General features: G+C 38.0%; 3 protein-coding genes across 3 annotated transcripts; all 3 read right to left on the bottom strand.

The window, feature by feature from the left end:
* Window positions 1-4,340: 4,340 nt before the first annotated feature.
* On the bottom strand, window positions 4,341-5,537 carry LOC103450896 (protein BIG GRAIN 1-like C). Its single transcript, XM_008390305.3, has one exon. It carries the CDS (start codon window positions 5,535-5,537, stop codon window positions 4,341-4,343), a length of 1,197 nt encoding a protein of 398 aa, XP_008388527.2.
* Window positions 5,538-9,761: 4,224 nt separating this feature from the next.
* Window positions 9,762-13,908, bottom strand: LOC103450888 (protein Brevis radix-like 4). Its single transcript, XM_008390295.4, has 5 exons — window positions 13,582-13,908; window positions 13,117-13,499; window positions 11,585-11,720; window positions 10,973-11,373; window positions 9,762-10,267 (listed from the first exon to the last, which is right to left on the bottom strand). The coding sequence occupies exons 1-5, from the start codon at window positions 13,714-13,716 to the stop codon at window positions 10,189-10,191; spliced, it is 1,134 nt and encodes a 377-aa protein (XP_008388517.2). The 5' UTR covers window positions 13,717-13,908; the 3' UTR covers window positions 9,762-10,188.
* Window positions 13,909-16,540: 2,632 nt separating this feature from the next.
* Window positions 16,541-17,392, bottom strand: LOC103415883 (uncharacterized). Its single transcript, XM_008354162.2, has 2 exons — window positions 17,384-17,392; window positions 16,541-17,263 (listed from the first exon to the last, which is right to left on the bottom strand). Exons 1-2 carry the CDS (start codon window positions 17,390-17,392, stop codon window positions 16,541-16,543), a joined length of 732 nt encoding a protein of 243 aa, XP_008352384.2.
* Between the last annotated feature and the right edge of the window lie 731 nt (window positions 17,393-18,123).

The following is an 18,123-nucleotide window of genomic DNA, read 5'->3' as shown; positions in this document are numbered from 1 at the left end:
TTAAATAAGCCAACAGGATCCTGGAGATTCGTGAATCGTGTCCATTCATCGTACATCGTGCGATCATTTTTTATCAAGTACTATTTGTGTTTAATTTTAAATAAAAATATTTAAAATAATTTATGACCGCACGATGTACGATGAACGGACATGATAGACGGATCTCCATGATCCACATAAAGATGATCCGGCAAGGATTTGGTTTCTATGGAGTCTAACTATGGGATGCGTATTCGTTCTTTATTGAAGAATGCGTTGTTGCTATGAAATTCAAATATCATTTTCAATAACAAAACCTACTAATTCGATACATTTTCAAGAATATCAACAACGGTTAGTTCTCCTTCGTAGGAAACTTTTATTTAATGACCAAATATTGAACAATTTACTACCATCAGTACTCAGAATTGCTCTTTCAAACAATAAGCGTAGTGGATTTCTATTGCCTATACAAAATTCTACGGTGCTCCAAAATATAAGATATTTCAAACTTTTTAATTATTAAACCTTAATTTTGGGAAATTTGGAAAAAACCAAAATTTTGACCCCATATAGAAACTATAGCCACCTTTTTAATTTTATGATAATTATAACCAAAATTTAATATGAAAGTACTAATATACCCATAAAGTTCTCCGATGAACTCCACTTCTTTCTCCTCCATAGTCCACCATAGATCTCTTCGACTCTTCCTTCTCTAATTTGGTACTTCTGTTCTGCTTATACAATCAGACCCAAAAAATTTGACATTTTGTTGTTTGCTTCTGGAGTCACAAGTCTGGAGCATACACGTAGAAGGAAATGCAGCAACATAAATTGATTTGGGAATGGTTTTCTCTGCGTCTGGTTCCGTTTTCTTTCTGGTTTTTCTCTACACTGCCGTAAATATCCAAACTTCTTCCGCCTTCAGATAATCCCTTACCGAGTAAATATGCCCTGAGCAAAGCTGCATTTGGGACAGAATTGTAGATTTGGCTTTTGGGTTTCATTTGAATTCCCAGAGATTGCCAGCAAATTTATGCTAATGAGGCAATTTGTCCTCAGTGAACAAGATATGAAGAAACAGGGTTTTACTTTTCAGCAGAAATGAAGCTTTCTAGGATGCCACACTCCGTGAAAAAGCCAAGTTTAAGGGTGTATGAGTAATTTTCTTTTAAGTTTTAGTTATAATTGTCATAAACTTAAAAAAGTGGTCATAATTCTATATGAGGTCCAAATTTTGGTTATTTTTTCCACATTTCTCCTCAATTTTTGTGTATTGGACAAAAAATCTAACAATTATAAAACCCATAAAAAAATGCTAATGAGACTTTCTCAAAGCAAGGATTCTCCATAGACTCTCTGTTACTACAAAGTTTAACTTTAATTTTCCTACTAACATTAAATATTATGCAAAAAATATAAGGTGAAAATTTTATTTTGAGAGGATCTAGGACATGGTTTCTCTGCCCTCCCACTTCTCATACACTCACATTCCCTCCTATTTGTGCGGTCACGGTTAAGTCATGTCAACATTTTATAGTATTATTATTTTTTGTCTTATTATCTCTATGAAAAAAATCAATATAAAATGTTGACGTAACTTAACCGTGATCGTACAAAATAGAAGAACGTGAGAATATATGAGAAGTGGAAGGACAGAGAAGCGGGTCCCTTCTTAACATTTATCAACTCAAAATATCCGATATTCCGAAACACTGGATAAATCCTTGCAGCTGAAAAGACAATTGCATAATTTTATTTTGGACTCACATAGGTTATGGAAATCATGCAAATAATGCAGAATGGGCAACTGGCATACTGGCAGATTGCAGAGAACCTAATCAGTTATCTGCAGCGGCCACCCATTGAGATCATTAGTCACAGACAAATATGGAGAAGATCCAACCACAGATAGCTGGTGCGTTGTCCTCCTGCAGTCCTGCTCCTCCATATGTATCTGCTCTGTGTTCATATAATTCAAATTAATTATATAAATAATTTCGTATTAATTTGCTCACATGCATTTGTTTTAAATCATCCTCCGTTAATCAATTTTCCAGGCTATTTGCCACGGATTTATGCACGGTTGTTGAGAAGCATGAAGTGATTTATTTGGTAGATTGCAATTTCCCATTTGTTTATACGTGCTTATGCGATTACTAGAACGATACGGTATTCTTATTCACTAAGTGAGAAACTTTAAGTTTGTTTCATGTAGATAGTGAGTTTGATATCATATTTTGCGGATCTCGCTTAGCTTAAATTATTGTTATGTTGATCATGTTGGTTTTCACTAAAATGTGTAGGTCAAATTTACAGTTTGACAAAAAGACATTACTGATTGTGTTTCGCCCTTAAAGATTGAGATTGGTGACCACAAATATAAATTGATGACATGTATTGCCTTTAGATCTTCAACTCACGTTAACACATTGATTAAACAAGATATATAGAGCCATATATTAATTTAGTATCTTGACTGACTAAATATTCCCTCTCATTTCACTACAACAACCACCAAATATTATTTCACTCAACAGGATTGACTGTATGAATTCTAGAACGTCACGGTATTCGGTTTTGCATCGTCTTTCCAAGCCTTCCTTTACCCTTTTTGCATGAGCCTCTGTGTTATAGTCGCACCTTCTAACTAGATCATCTGTAAATTTTTAGTTCACATGTCCAAACCACTTTAATTAATTTTCTCATATCTTATCTTCAATTGCGCTGCTTCTATTTTACCTTTCATTCCATTTCACTAATTTACCAATTTTTTGTTATTTTTATTCTAATTTTTTTCACTTTTGAGAAGCAATTGAGAGCTAATGTGCCCAAAGTCAATGAAAGGGGCCAATATGGGTGTCCCATTAACCATCCCAAGAATATATAGATTTGAAGATCAAAGAACTTTAATCTTCTATGGTGTAAAAGTTTGTTGGGATATATGCCTTAATGCTTGATCCTGCAAATATATTGACTTCTTAGATTCCTCCATGAGTGGCCCCCTCCTTGTCTCCCAAGCTTCAAAACTCTTCTAATTTCAATCCCTAATGTCATTTCTGCACATTCAGATCATCTTTAAGATTTAGCATTGCCTTCCTCTTCATGGATGTTGCAATGTGTCTAATGGCCAACTCAATAATGAATCCTACTGTATCTCTACCTAGCGACGAGTAGAATTTTTTGCGTTCGACTTAAATATGTAATGAAATATTATAAGTGACAGAATAATCTTGCTTTCACAATCTATTGAAATTCAATCATTTCGTATTTGTAAGAAAAGAGCATATTGTAATAATGGTCTCACAACTTTAACTGAATTAGAGCAATAGTTTCTCAACTAAAAATCTGTGATCGTTGGTCTCTTAACTCATCAAAACGTGCTACTATGATTTTTTTCGTCAATTTTATCGAAATGAGTCACGTGCTACGCACATGATGTTGAATCAAGGGGCAAATATGGAAAACCAAATGAGAAAATTGTAACAATGATCTCTTAACTTTAACCCAATTGTAGCAATGGTCATTCCACCAACACTCATTTTGACCGAAGTTCTAGTAGAATGAACGAAATAGACTATAGATATACGTTTTGATGAGTTAAGATACTAATGATCACATATTTTTAATTGAGTAACCCGGCATCACGATTTTTGAAAACCCTTGCCAATCCTGCTGTGCTGACCAATAAAATTTATATTTCTGCTGTGCAGACAATAATTAAATGGCCGAAAAGCTCTGAGTTGTTAATCATTTCTAACCCCTTTGAGACCAAAGCGATTGAAATTTTTACCTGTAAACACTTGAGGTGGTTGAGGCCATGTGCTAAAGCACCAGGCAAGAACTGCTAGCTAGCTGCTTTCACTTTCTCTCTTCTCTAGCAGATAACATTGGTGTGTTCCTACTTTTTCCATTCTCTCTTTTCAATCTGCTTTTTTTTTTAGTACTTATAGCTTAAGCGTGTGAATGTGACATCAACAGAGAAAGTGCTTACAAAGTGCTTGTAGTTTGAGCAACGTTATCTTATCATGTTTGTGTTGTTGGAGTGTAAATTCAAACCATATACATCGGCGAAAAAATGCTTAAATGTAGCTTGAGTATTGTTTTCTCATCAAATTTTATTTTATCACGATAATATTTATGTTTTAAAATTGTAAACCTAAACATATTTTCTTGCAGGAAGGTTGTTCGAAGTACTTGTAGTTTAAGTAACTTCGCTTGTCAAACTTATGTTATTAGACTCTGAATCTAAACCATAAAAATTAACTCAATAATAACTTACTCAAGAATTTGAAAGTAGAAACCCTTAATTAATTTGCTCAACCTTTTCACTAGAAAAAAATAAAGAAAAAAGAAAATTACAAGAACCCTTGGGCAATAGCTTGATTGGTTCTGAAATTAGTAGTCTCATACACTGGAAGTTCTTCCATGTACCTTCCAACCCCAACTGGATGATTCAGCTCAAAAAGATCAGAACTTGAACAACTCTCAGCATCATGATCACTTCCTTCATCATCTGCATTGTCACAAAAACTTCTCACAAAAGTTGGACCAACCGCGCCGGTCGTCCTATAACTTGTTGGACTAACCGCGCAAGTCTTCCTGTAACTCGTTGATTTTGTGGTACAATTGAATGTAACGAGGTCTTGCGTTCGACTCTCGCCCGATTGGATCAGCGTATCATAATTACCAGGGCAAGACCTTGCATATTTTTGAAAAGAGGGTTTTGGCATCAAGCTTGGGTCTTCTTCAAACACACATTTGTGGTGGGTTGAAAGCTGAGAATCCTCACCAAGAACCATACTCGTCGGGTAAAATCTAACCGTCCTTTTCGTGCCATTGCTCGATTTTTTCGCTCTTGAAGACGGTTTGCTCAAGCACGACCTTGAGAAAGTAGAAGCCGGCGCAGAAGAAGAAGAACAAGATGATTTCGAATTCGACACATGCTCTGTGATGCTCACATCTTCCACAGCTCCAACATGACACATTTTTGCCTTTTTGACGTTCCCGGAATTGAAAATTGAATTGATGAAGCTCGCAATACGCCCGCCTGGCGAAATGGGTTGCTTCACTTTCTTCAGTTCTCCATAGATTTTCAAAGCTCGGAGCTTTGTCTTTGAAAACCCACCTCCCCCGCCACTCTCACTCTTTTCCTTCTCCTCGAACTGCACGAACCTCCCCTCGACCGCCTTCGGTTTTGTTCTTGATCTGCAGCTCGAATCTGTTTCGGAAGACGAAAATGCAGCTCCCGAGCTCGACTCCGAGGAACTCGAAGCGGAGTTCGAGAACATGGAGCTGTGAACATTCTGCTTCTCGACCCATTTCTCAATCATAATAGCCCTTCGTAGATTAACCTTCTCCTTGCCTCCTTTAGCAGAGCAGCTCTGTTTCTTTACCATTGTACTCGAATCTCGAACATAACCCTGATCTCCATCTCCACCGCTCGATTCATCAATCGAGCGGTAGATGGAGTCGAGTAGTGAAGAAGAGAAAGACGGGTTTCTTCTTCGCCTCGAAAACGTTTCTTCTCTCGGTGACCTCTCCCTCACATACATCTTGATTTGCTTACACAAAATTCACAGAGGAAAAAACAGAGTTTTATAGGCAAAAAACAGAGGACACAGAGAGAGTGCGAAAAGCAGAGGACAGTGGGAAATAGTTTAAGAAGATGTGTTTGCTGGAGTGTCTGCTTAGAGAAGGTCAAAAGCTGCAGAAGGGAATTTTATAGGGTGCAAGTAGATCATGTGAAAGAACAACAAAGAACAGGGAGAGATTGCAAGTTCCCTCTGTTTTATATCAGAAATATTATCACGGTTGCCAGATGCCAAGTGACTAAGGCCATCCATCTCCAGCCACGCATATAGGACACTTTTAACTTGAATATATTAGTAAAACTAATAAAAATAGTTTGAAAATTTTGAATTTTAAGATAATTGACAAAATAAATGATAAAGTGAATGATACCATGATTGATTTTTTAATGTAAAAATATGGTTTTTCGTTAAAGTTACCAATAACTTTTCGTCAAAGTTCTATTGAATATTTGTAAAATCTATGTCTAATCAAGGGCTAAAATGAACTTGTAAAAAAGAATCAGCGTGAATTTAGCCCAGAGCTAGAGACATACAGCAAGCCCTCTCCCATCGATGGGACTTTACATGCACATCGCAAGTATTTAGAGCTAATTTGAAATTGATGTGTTTTAAAAAAAAAAATATTTTGGTATTTTAAGAATAATCAAATGTAAAATAAAATAGATGAACGTTTGATAAACTGTGCTGTGAGTATGAAAACAATATTCTTTACAAGGGCTACTTTTAGTCCTCCATAACTGAAGATGACCTAAAAATGCAGTGTCACTCACTTTTAAATTTGTTATCAAAGATGATAACCGAAAAAACGAAACTCATTTTTATATTTTTTTTGGTTCTTTTGCAGTAACAAGAACGGAGATTGGAAGAAAGACAAACACAGAGAAAGGAGGGTTCTGGGAATAAATTAAAAAAGAAAGTGCCGTGCGTGCGGGTGAATTATGGTTTTTGCGGGTTTTCCAGGCTGGCGTACTATATTTTTGGGGTTTACAAGTTGGATGAAGATGCTCTTCGGATTATCTTTATACGGATCTTAGAATCCTCACATTATGGTTATTCATCATATGTCGGTGTAGTTAATTTTTGTTAAATATTATTTATATTTAATTTTAAATAAATAAATTCAAAATAATTTCTGATCGCACGATGTACGATAAACGGTTAGAATGTGAGGATCCCTATGATCCCCACAATTTGGATCCGGATGGGCTCCATCTCCTTACAAGTTTACTGTGTTTCAATTTTCTTTTTGAAGAAGAAAATAACTGTGTTTGGTTGCAAGTGGTAACTTTATTGATTCTTCCCTTTGATTTTGGATGGAAACAACACTAATGAGTGGATGAATTTTTTTGTTTCTTTTTCGATTTTTTATTGTACGATTATTTCACATCCAACTCTTGAGATTTATTGCATTGTAAGTAGTGGCGGATGTAGGATTTGAATCTTAAGGAATTCCAGTGTTAAATACAAGTTTTTTAGATAGAAATAGAGTGTGAAGTGCGCAAAAAAAAAAAATCAGTTTATTTACTTAGTGGGCTAGTTGTGCATGTCAACGGATATCGGCATTTGCTGAAACAATTTGATGAGTGATATAGAGAGAATTTGTCGAGTATTGTCAATATAGCATGTCGAAATATATCTAGCATGCATTACATTAAATATTTAGTAAGCATAAAAGAGACATGTACTAAACATTCAGAGGGCCCTCGAAAGACTTCCACGTGTTTATTTTCTTAACTTGAGTTGTCTGGGACTCGAGTGATCGTGGGACCACCTTAGTCCTTACTTCCATCCGCCCCTAGTTCTTAGCATATGATAAATTTGTTATTCTTAATAAAAAAAGAACAATTTCCAACAAGATTATATCAATGTATTGAAAATCTTACGCTAAATAATTTCTACATTGACAAGAACAAACTATATATAATCCTTATAAGACATACGGGTAGGGGCTTGTAACTATTTGATCGGAATAGAACTTTTAACATATTTGCTAGGCAATGACACTTTGATTATTAAAAAAAAATATTTACTTATGGTAATATATAGATATATATATATATATATATATATATATTCTTCATGCATTTGATGAAATTACTTTTGTTTCTCAACAAATTTTATAAGTTCTATGAAATTCGCCATTTGAACCTCGCAAAGATCTCCAAAGCTGTTATGAATAAAAATGGGGTAAATTACATAGTAGCTCCTCAGGTTTGAGGTCAATTACAACCCCATACAACAACTTTAAAACATTTCACTTTCATACATCCAGTACCATTTTATTTCAAAATAACACATCCGTTAGATTTTCCATCCATTAGTCTGTTAAATGCTGACGTGGCTGCCACATTTGTGCTGATGAGGCTGCCACGTGGCAAAAAAAATATTTTTTTATTTTTTTTAATCTAATCTTCTAAATATTAAAAAAAAAAAAAAAAAAAAAAAAACTTGAAATCGCAGAAACCCAACCCACCCCTTTTCTCCCTCTATTTGTTTCTTCTTCTCCGCCCAACACAGAAAAACACCAACCACTCTTTCTTTTCTCTTTCTCTGCTCTCTACATACAAACCCACATACCCCCCCCCCCACGCGCCGCAACCTCTCTTCTTCCCTCCCGACGCCGCAAGCAAACCTGGAAACATCCACCCCCAAAAAATCTGCAAACAAACCAGAAAACTTCCCCCCCCCCCCAAACAAACCCAGATCCGAAACCTCTTCTTTTCTCCCTCTTCTTTTCTCCCTCTCTGCTCTCTGCATACAAACCCACATACCCCCCCCCCCCGACGCCGCAAGCAAACCTGGAAACATCCACCCCCAAAAAATCTGCAACCAAACCCAGAAAACTCCCCCCCCCCCCAAACAAACCTATATCCGAAACCTCTCCCCTCTCCCCCCCCCCCCAAAAAACCCGGACCCAGTGCTCCTCTCGTCGGCTCTAACAACAAGGTATGTATTCAAATTTTGAATTTTTTCAGTGCTTGGTTGGTGGGTTTGGGGTGCTTACGAATGCGGTCAAAGTTCTGATTTTTGAATGGTTAATCTCAAACCACGGAACGATGCCGCACCGAGAAGAGAGAGAGAGAGGGGAGGAAGGCTGAAGAAAAAGTGAAAAAGGATAGCAGAGAGCAGAGAGGGAGAAAAGAAAGAGTGGGCGGAGAAGAAGAAACAGAGAGGAAGAAGAGAGGCGGGGGGGGGGGGTTTCTGCGTTTTCAAGTTTTTTTTTTTTTTTTTTTTTTTAATATTTAGAAGACTAGATTAAAAAAATAAATAAAAAATTATTATTTTTGCCACGTGGCAGCCTCATCAGCACAAATGTGGCAGCCACGTCAGCATTTAACAGAGTAATGGATGGAAAATCTAACGGAGGTGTTATTTTGAAATAAAATGGTACTGGATGTATGAAAGTGAAATGTTTTAAAGTTGTTGTATGGGGTTGTAATTGACCTCAAACCTAAGGGGCTACTATGTAATTTACTCATAAAAATGATACAAATGCATATTAAAGCTACATGTTTCTAAGAATTTTGCGTATTTCTTTACTGTAATCAAAGTTTGTATAAGCATGCAGAAGAAAAGGATTTGTAGTTCAAATGCTTGAAAGAATCAGAGTTTGTACTGGTTTGGTACTGATGTGCTTTTATAAAAAGTGGGTATAAAAAAAAGCTAAGCTCAAAAAGCTGTTTGGTAAACACTTAAAAACAGCTTATTTTCACAATTTTGGATGAAAAATGGCTGAAAACATAAAACAGCAAAAATGAGTTTATTCTCACTGTCTCACAGCACAGCAGAAGTAGGTTATTTTTCAAAGCAAGACAATACCAAACTAGCCCCTTGTACAAGCACGTAAAAGAAAAGGGTTTGTAGTTCAATCACTTGAAAACATTTACATTTACAACCGAGATCTTAAATTCAATTCTTCTCGCAATACTATCATTTGTAAACTCATTAATGACCAATTCAATTTTCACTTCACTCATCTCATCTGGGCTTCTTTTTTTAAGCCCCTTCCCGGGTTTGATGGACTTTACATTGTACTTGCGTGGATTTGGCCCATTGACATTCGGATTTTATAACCAATTACCTTTTTATTTTTTGGCGAAACTAATTTACTTGCTTATTTACTACGAGAAAAAGATTGGAACTGGATGCAGAGACAAGAAAAAGATTGGAACTGGATGCAGAGTCTATGCCATAACCAATTTACTTCCCCTCCAACATTTTTACAGCATATAAAAATGCACTGAAAAGAAGAAAGAAGTGCCACAGGAACGAGAGAAGAGATCATATCCTCCATTTGGTATTGACATACACATCTTTTCAACTCCTGAACCGAAATTCAGATACAACTGATGCTATTCATCCACCAATAAACAGAAAAATTAACAAAAATTAAGACTATAACTTTACCCCCCAGCCAATCCCGTACGAATATTTTGGATCATGAACAGGGGAAGCTTTATATTCATCCCGCCGAACATCATGAGGTGCTAGTGGCACCCATTTGGATATCTCTATAGACAAGGCTTTACCTGTATGGAAAACCCGAAAAAGAAAACCAAACCACGAAAGCAACACCTCCTCAAGTTTTCTTGAAGCCACCCGATTTTCACAATCACAAGTATTGTTCGTGTATCCTTGCCCGATTCTCTTCCCACCACAATCTGGCATGCATCTCCCCAAATTTTTCTCGGCTGCACAAATCATGTCAAGGCAATATAATTGCGAATCATGACGATAAATGAGCACGAGAGTAAATAGCATTTTCACACTCGAAAATGTTATGTTAGACGTGTACCACCTAAGGATGAAAAGCACTAGTGGAAGCAGAATTATTGCAGTAATATTGATGTCATATGGTTGATGATAGCATTTCATATGACTGGCAATTTAAGTCATAATTGTCAGTAAGCTGAGCCTCAAGTATTCTATAATGATATGTAGGGCCAACGTGTCGAAAAACAGTCTACTTAACAAAAGAAAAGCAATCATTGTGGCCTGAAATCTTGCAACGAATCATCTCCTGTGAGAATGATAAGCTTAAGCAATCCGTTGGATGTTCACTTGAAGGGCCACAGGAATAGTAAAATTTTGAGTAGCACTGTATAAATCATATACTCAACCAGGTTTTGACAAGACTACAAGAATCCTTTGACTGGATTATGGTCATTTTTCGGGTCAAAGAATTGATCAAGCAGGTCCTAAGGCAGAGTCACTATGTGGCCATGCAATGTCGATAGTCTCAAATGCATTGCAAATTTTCCCTACAAATTCTTACTCTTTCAGGTAGTTGCAATATCATCTAACAGAAACAATTTGATGTAACTCTACTCAATTTCTTACTAGTAAACGGTTGTTGCGCATTGTAAACGTTGAGTTGTTAAGGATAAGGATATTACCTGAATCTGACCCGTCTAAGCTCCCGTTTGCCCCCTGGTAATGCTCTGATTGTGATGTAAACCCCTGGCTCATCCTGTTCAACCCATTCAGTCTCCATATCGCTGGCATTGCTGATTGATAGCTCCCCTGAGCGATCTGCATCCCTTGACGAACTACTTCTGATAGAAGCATCCATGGATGATGTCTCTGTCTTGGTCCCACTTATGCTGGAGAGTTTTGGGGTGGAATTGACACCAACTGAATCGCTGTAATGGCGGGACTGCATCGGGTGATGATCGAGCGAATCTGAGGATGAGTAGCTCATAGCCATCCCTGTGGGACGATACAAGTTGCGAGGTAGGCGTTCTCTAGTTAGTGGGGGAGTTACAGGGCTGGCTTCTGCAGATTCCATCTTTGAACTCTACAAACACGAGAGGAACAAGACATCATTCATCTGAAAGTAAATAAAGAAAACAACATAACATCTGCAGATTCCATCTTTATATAAGTGCAAATGCTGAACTAGGATTGTCATCGGAAACCAAGTATTGCCTTCAGATATCAAGAGAGAATCGCCATTGTAACCGAATTGCCACAATGCCATTTCTGTACATAGCTAGCTTGGGGTTTACCTCATCTTCAGATCTTCGTGGGGTTGGAAGCGGGAAGGCATTCCGGTTAAACCTTTGAACATTGTAAAGTTCCATGACCCTGTCATAGTTGTCAGCCCACCACCTCTGAGCTTGCCATTTGTTGAAAATATCTCGACTAGCCAGAGAAGATAAAACAAGAATTAAGAATCCCCGATGTCATGAAATTACAGCATAAGAAGCGACAACAAGAGGCACGCCACAAGGACAAAACAGTTGGAAACATTCGTTTAGCGTAACAGTTGAAAAAAAAATCAAATGCCACTGTTAAATATGTTACGCCACTTCAAATTGGGCGCGCAACGCCTTTTGACAAAATGAAAACAGAACTCAGGAAAGGCAAAGCCAGATTTCGGTGCGTGGAATAAAGTGGCCTCCAAAGTTTGGCCAAACTGGCTTTTTTCAGCAGTGCCTAACCCGTCAAACCTAATAAGTGGCTTTTTCCAAAAGCCGATCAACAAAACGAATCTATTCAAATACTAAATTGACATCAACCAACCAAAAACAAAAGCAAGCAACCCCATTTTTGTTTGTCTCCTAGGCAGCAAGAAAGCTACTGGCGTGGAAATCTAACGTTGGATGTCCATATTTTGTCACGTACGTAGTTTTCGGAATCACGCTAGTACTTATCCAGTTCGAGATAACGTGATGCAACAAACGCATCCAGAGTAAAAGAAAGACAAAGGCAACGGAGAGTCAGGACAGGCGGGGTAGAATTTAAGAAAAAGAAATCTAAAGGGCTTCTCCGACAGGACGACAACCCTGGCCCACCAACCACTTCAATCCTCACCATCCCTCCTCTCCTTTTGGACTGTTCTTTACTTTGCCATCAGGAGGCGTGAAATTTACCGGGAGAAGGATTGTCTGCCCTCCTCTTTCCATACTCTCCCCATGCCCTCCTGTTTTGTGCGGTCACGGTTAAGCCATGCCAATATTTTATATTAATTTTTATATAAAAATAATAAGACAAAAAGCAAATGTTGACGTGGTTTAACCGTGACCGCACAAAACAGGAGGGTATGAGAAGGGTATGGAGAAAGGAGGGCAGACAATCCATCTCCAATTTACCGGCCCTCTGTAGGGCCCATCCGGGCCCCACCTAAATGGTTCGTATTGAATAAGGTCATGTTTGGATGGGTGCTGAGAAAACATAAGAAAATTTTGGGTAGCGACACCAAAACACGAGTAACAACTCTACCTGATTCTACAAAGATCACATTTTGTGTTAACGGGCAATTATACTTGCAAGCGAAGTTACATATTCAAATAACTCAGTCCTCCAATATCGCTTGTATGAAAAACAAAGCTACTCAATGCCCTACCTATAAAGAAGAAACCTTTTGCCCGGAATATTTAATTTTTAATTTATTAAAATTAAAAATAAAAGGAAAACAAGCTGCCAAACATCACCTAACGTACTCAAGCACGACAAATATTAAACTCCGACATCCACCGTCGGATAAGAATCCAAAGAACAAAACGGACGGTCAATTTTTCGAGGGAGATTTATTTACCTGAACCGAATGCGCTTGAGATCGTTCCCGCCACGTGGCAGGGAGACGAACGTGATGAGAACTCCGGCCTCCACCTGAGCCACCCACTCCTTGGGCTCGCGCTCTTCCACGAACACGACCGGGTCGACTCGCCGCCCGCTGGCCGAGTTCGGCGTCCCCTCGCCGCTGGAGATCCCTTTCAGCCTCGCCTCCATCTCCTTCCCCCAAGTCCTCGGCGTCGTCGAGCTCGAGCTCCCGGTCCGCCGGTACGACCACCTGAACCGGTCCGAGTCGGCGTCCGACTCGCCGCTCCCCTTGAACCGACTCTGAGCCGCCGTCGCCGGCCCCGCGCAGGGGGCGCAGTGCCTGTAGGCTCCCGAAGCCTTTAATGCCATGTCCTTGAGCTGCAAAATTCGAACAATCACGCCAATTCAGGTCGATACATACATATCCATGTATCTATACGTCAGGGTTTTGAATTAGTACCTGAAACGTGAGCGATTTAATTGCGGCTTGCTGCTTGGTACTGGAGGAAGCCGGAGTGTTGGTGGAGTCGGAGACCTCGGGCTGACTCAGCGAGTTGTCGCCGAGTTTCTTCGGGCGAGCTATGCACGTCAGCATTGTGACTGCGCTCACACTTCGTCTGCGAAGCTCCCAGAGAGAGGAGAATTGAAACGGAATGCGGTTGCGAAACGAGGTCGTTTCGTGTTTCCCGGCGCCAAAGGGATGGAATTTGGAGTGGAAGAAGAAGGCGTGGAGAACGAAGCGAGCGCTGCAACTGTCAGCTACCAGAGACACGACCGAGACAGAGTACTTAAATGCCACCTTAAATTACGCTACCAGAAAGAAGATTCGCTCATCAAAATTTACTAATTAAAAAAAAGCATAAATAATTATTACAAAATTAAATTAATTTAATAAAAAAAGTAAGATATTATTTAGAGCAAGTCCACCGGAGGGTACAGCTCGGTGGATAGGGGACCAAAAAAACCCAATAGCCATCTTTCTTTGCTCCAGCCCATGCAGGCGATTGGGCTAGGGGCGGGCATGTGGGAGAGGGGAGGCATGAATCAACGGCCCAAACACCTGAGGGCGCTGATGCAAGAGTGGCGTCAAAATTACGTCATTCACATTAAAAAATTAATAAAAATGTAAAAAATAAATAAAAAATCTGAAAAAAAGATTAATTTTTTTATAAATCTCTAATAATTATCTTCTACCTTATACCACAATTTTATATTTTCTCAAATACTTTGGGTTGTAATTTCTTATTTATCAACATGGCGCAACGAGACTGATTAAAAATTCTATCTGAAATTACAAATAAAATTATTTTTTATTATTTTATAAAATAAAAAATACTAATATTTTATTACATATTGTCATGGCTATTCAGTTTAAGGGTAGAGATGCAAAAATAATTACTGTTCATTAAAGATAGTTACTATTCATTAAAGGAGATTTAATAAGCAGTTGCTCTAGGGGACCTTCCAACACTGGAAGTGCTCTTAGAGACGCTTTTAAAATGAACTTAAAGTATTTCATCGAAGAAGTACATAATTGATTTTTTTTTTACATAAAACATTTTAAAAAGTACTTTTAAAACTTAAAAATATTTTAAATTATTTTAAAAATACTTTCAAACGATCGTACGATTTACCTACCAATATTATGGTTTCAGTGTCATCGGAGTTAATGGTGATGTTGAAGTGACCAGTGAAGAGAGAGGAGAATGTGGAGAGAGAGAGAGAGAGAGGAGTGTGGTGTGTTTTCTTTTTGGCTCGAGGCTCCCTGATTGGCTATAACAGGAAACGTGACGTTTCACCGCGAACCGGGTGTTTACCGGGTTGGGTTTCTGGGGCCCATTATCCATTTGCTTGTGGAGTTCTAGAGAGGCCTGTTTAAAATACGTTTTGTTGAGTTGGAAGTCCAAGATCCAAGATTTTGTGGGCTGCGGTTGTTGATGTTTCACCCGGATGGTCCAACAGTTAGTTTGGAGAGTTATATCAAAACATATGGAGAGCAACTTACTTTAGCACAAAAGATACTGTTATCGGAGCGTCTCGTGTCAATTTAATCAGAATGTTATTATAAAAAAAGATAATTGGAGCAATGGTCTATGAACTTTAGCTTAATTGGAGCTTTGGTTCTTGAACTAAAAATCTGTAAGTATTAGCCCCTAGACTTGTTATAATATGAAGCAATGATTCTTATGGCTAACTCTTTTAGAACTTCCATCCAAAATAAGGAGTTTAAAGGGACAAGAAATGGATAGAAATTCTAACGTAATTAGTCAAAATGAGCATTGCTCCACATTATAACAAGTTCAGTGACCAATACTCATGGATTTTAAGTTCAGGGACTAAAGCTCCAATTGGGCAAAGTTCATAAATTGTTGCTCTGATTTTCTCTGATAATAATGTACTCATACTATATAAGTCATTATCGAATCTGATCATAAGTTAGGTGTTAGGCTAACCTCTATTTATCAATTATTTTCCCTTTATTCTTGACTTGGATTAGAAAAAGGGTAAGAATCAAACTCTTTTCAAGTGGGCTTAACTTCAAACCCATTAAAGTTGGATTCGCGTAAAAATTGAAATAAAGTAATCTATTGTGTGGTGAGAATAAACAGCTGTGCAGAAAAGTAAGTAAGTGTTTGATAAGCTATACTAGTAAAATTGCTTTTAGTAAAAAAAAAAAAAAAAAGAAGATAAGATTAGGATTGTCGATATGAAAGTTTCATTAATTAATTGATACCGTTCACCTGCCTCCAATGAAAAAGGCACTTTTTTGAGAAGCATGTAGAGCTGCTTTTGCTTTATGTTGTTTTAGATCCATGGTTTTGAAAAGAAAAAAAAAATTTATTTACCAAACTCAATTAAGACCTTAACTTTTTTTAAGAAGCTGATTAAAAAAAATTAAGCAAACCAAAACGAGCCCGTAGTTAGTCTCCTTTTGGCCTGGACACGGTTTTGTTCTGTTCGATATGAAAGTGGAATCAAAACCCAAATTGAAAAAAAATTCAATACAGTTCGGTTCAATTTTAAGGTATGTACCAAATTGATACGGAACCATTCGGTTCAATTTCAAGGTTTTAATATGGAATAGGAGTGAGTCGGTTTTGCGCTTCAATTATAGGCTCATTTTTTTCTTTCTTTTCGATCCAATAGGCCCACTTTTTTAAGAGAGAGATATGCCGGCAGGGAGGAGGTTAGGGGCTGCCTCCGGCGGAGGTGGGGTTGCCGACGGGATTACGTGCGTTGGGTTGCGAGTTCTCCGGTTTGGTTTTCTTATTTTCTTTGAATTTTTATTTATGAAGTTAACTCTGTTAACTTATGGTCAAGTAAAGGGACACTTGTCCACACCAAAATGCAGCAGAGGGTGGGCAGCCATACTCTGACACAGCAGATTCTTTTTTTTTTTTTCCAAAGGATAACATATATTAAAGGCGAATCAAAAGGTTTACATCTTGAACAAGAGTATTAAACAAAAAAGTTGGGCCAATATTATCCCAGGTGAAATCACGACCTTCCTTTAGCACATACTTAGCCACCAAGTGAGCAGCCTGATTGCTCTCCATAGGCACAAACGCAAACGTAACCGACGTCAACATTCGTGCTAGTATCTTGATATCGCCAAGAACACAGTCCAAATTAAAGTTTTCAGACACTTCCTTCCTGATCATTTGAATGATCTTCTGAGCATCAGATTCGACAATTACATGATTGAATCCGTGATTAATACAAGCCGACAACGCTGAGCGTATCGCTATGGCTTCGGCCGCAGCAGCGCTTTGACAGAGCATAGTACCGGTGCCGCCCGCAGCTTGGAGCACCCCGGCAAAATCTCTCCCCACCCAGCCCACTCCTGCACGACGGGAATCCTTGCACCATGCCGCATCCGTATTGATCTTGATGGTCCCGAACTTGGGCCTTTGCCGGTGAGGGGTAGTTCGGGCAGTAGCTGGGTGGTTGCCTTTTGCCTTGGCCTCAACGTCCCCTTCCACACTATCTGTCGCCTCCCTAAATTCATTGATGTTCTTCCGCCATAAATCCAGAACTTCAAGAGGTTGGCGGTGCAGCCCCTTAAAGACGACTTCATTCCTGTTTTTCCATAGTCTCCATAATCCAAAAGCAAATTCTTGACATATCTCATATGCGTTAACCTATTCTTTCGATGTAATTTCAGTCATTTATTCTGGTTTTGCTCTCCTCTTCACCTAAACTCTGTTGAATTGGCTGGAGTGGACTTCCTTGACACAGCAGATTCTAAAGAAGGCCACAACCACAACCATAACGGCCCTACCTGCCCTTTGATTTTTTTTTTTATTATGATCAGAATATGAGTAGTACATCACGTATTTTAATATAAGTGATGAAAAATTTTATTTTTTAAATTATTAATTTTTTAACATATTTATCTTACTATTTTTGTAATGACACGTGATGTATCATCTTGTGTTTCGATCACACTAAAAAAAAATTTCCTTCGAAAAATCTGTCCTTTAGATTCAACTTTGTGGTCCGTATTATTTTGTCTGGTTTTTTCTGCAAAAGTTATTGTAATCTATCTTGGTTCTGCCGACAACCTAAATATTACTAAAAAACAACATAAGTCAATAATATTACTAGAGACAGTCAACAAAATAATTATATTATAATCATGCACTATAAAATATTTCGGAATTGGATCCTCTCTGAGACAATACCTCGGGATCCTACTGATCAAACAACATGGATCGTTGAATTTTGATTTAACGGTTACAAACAAAAAAAATTTCTCTAAAAATTATAATAATTGTAATTGTTGGATCAAAATCCAACTGTCTATGTTGTCCAGTCAGTAGGATTCCTCGGAAAGAATCCAATTCCAAATTTTGACTAATAAAATAAAAAAGCACTTTAAAATAATGTTATTTGGTCTCCACCCAATAATAAATAAATAAAAGCGTAACGCTTGTCTTCTAATGAGGGGACTTATTTTATTTGTCTCCACCTGCGACGAATTTTACAGTTAGAACATTTT

Source organism: Malus domestica, chromosome 02 (genome assembly GCF_042453785.1).
Source record: "Malus domestica chromosome 02, GDT2T_hap1".
Classification (NCBI taxonomy): domain Eukaryota; kingdom Viridiplantae; phylum Streptophyta; class Magnoliopsida; order Rosales; family Rosaceae; genus Malus; species Malus domestica.
The sequence above is the reverse complement of the archived record's forward strand: the minus strand, read 5'-3'. Positions and strand labels throughout refer to the sequence as shown.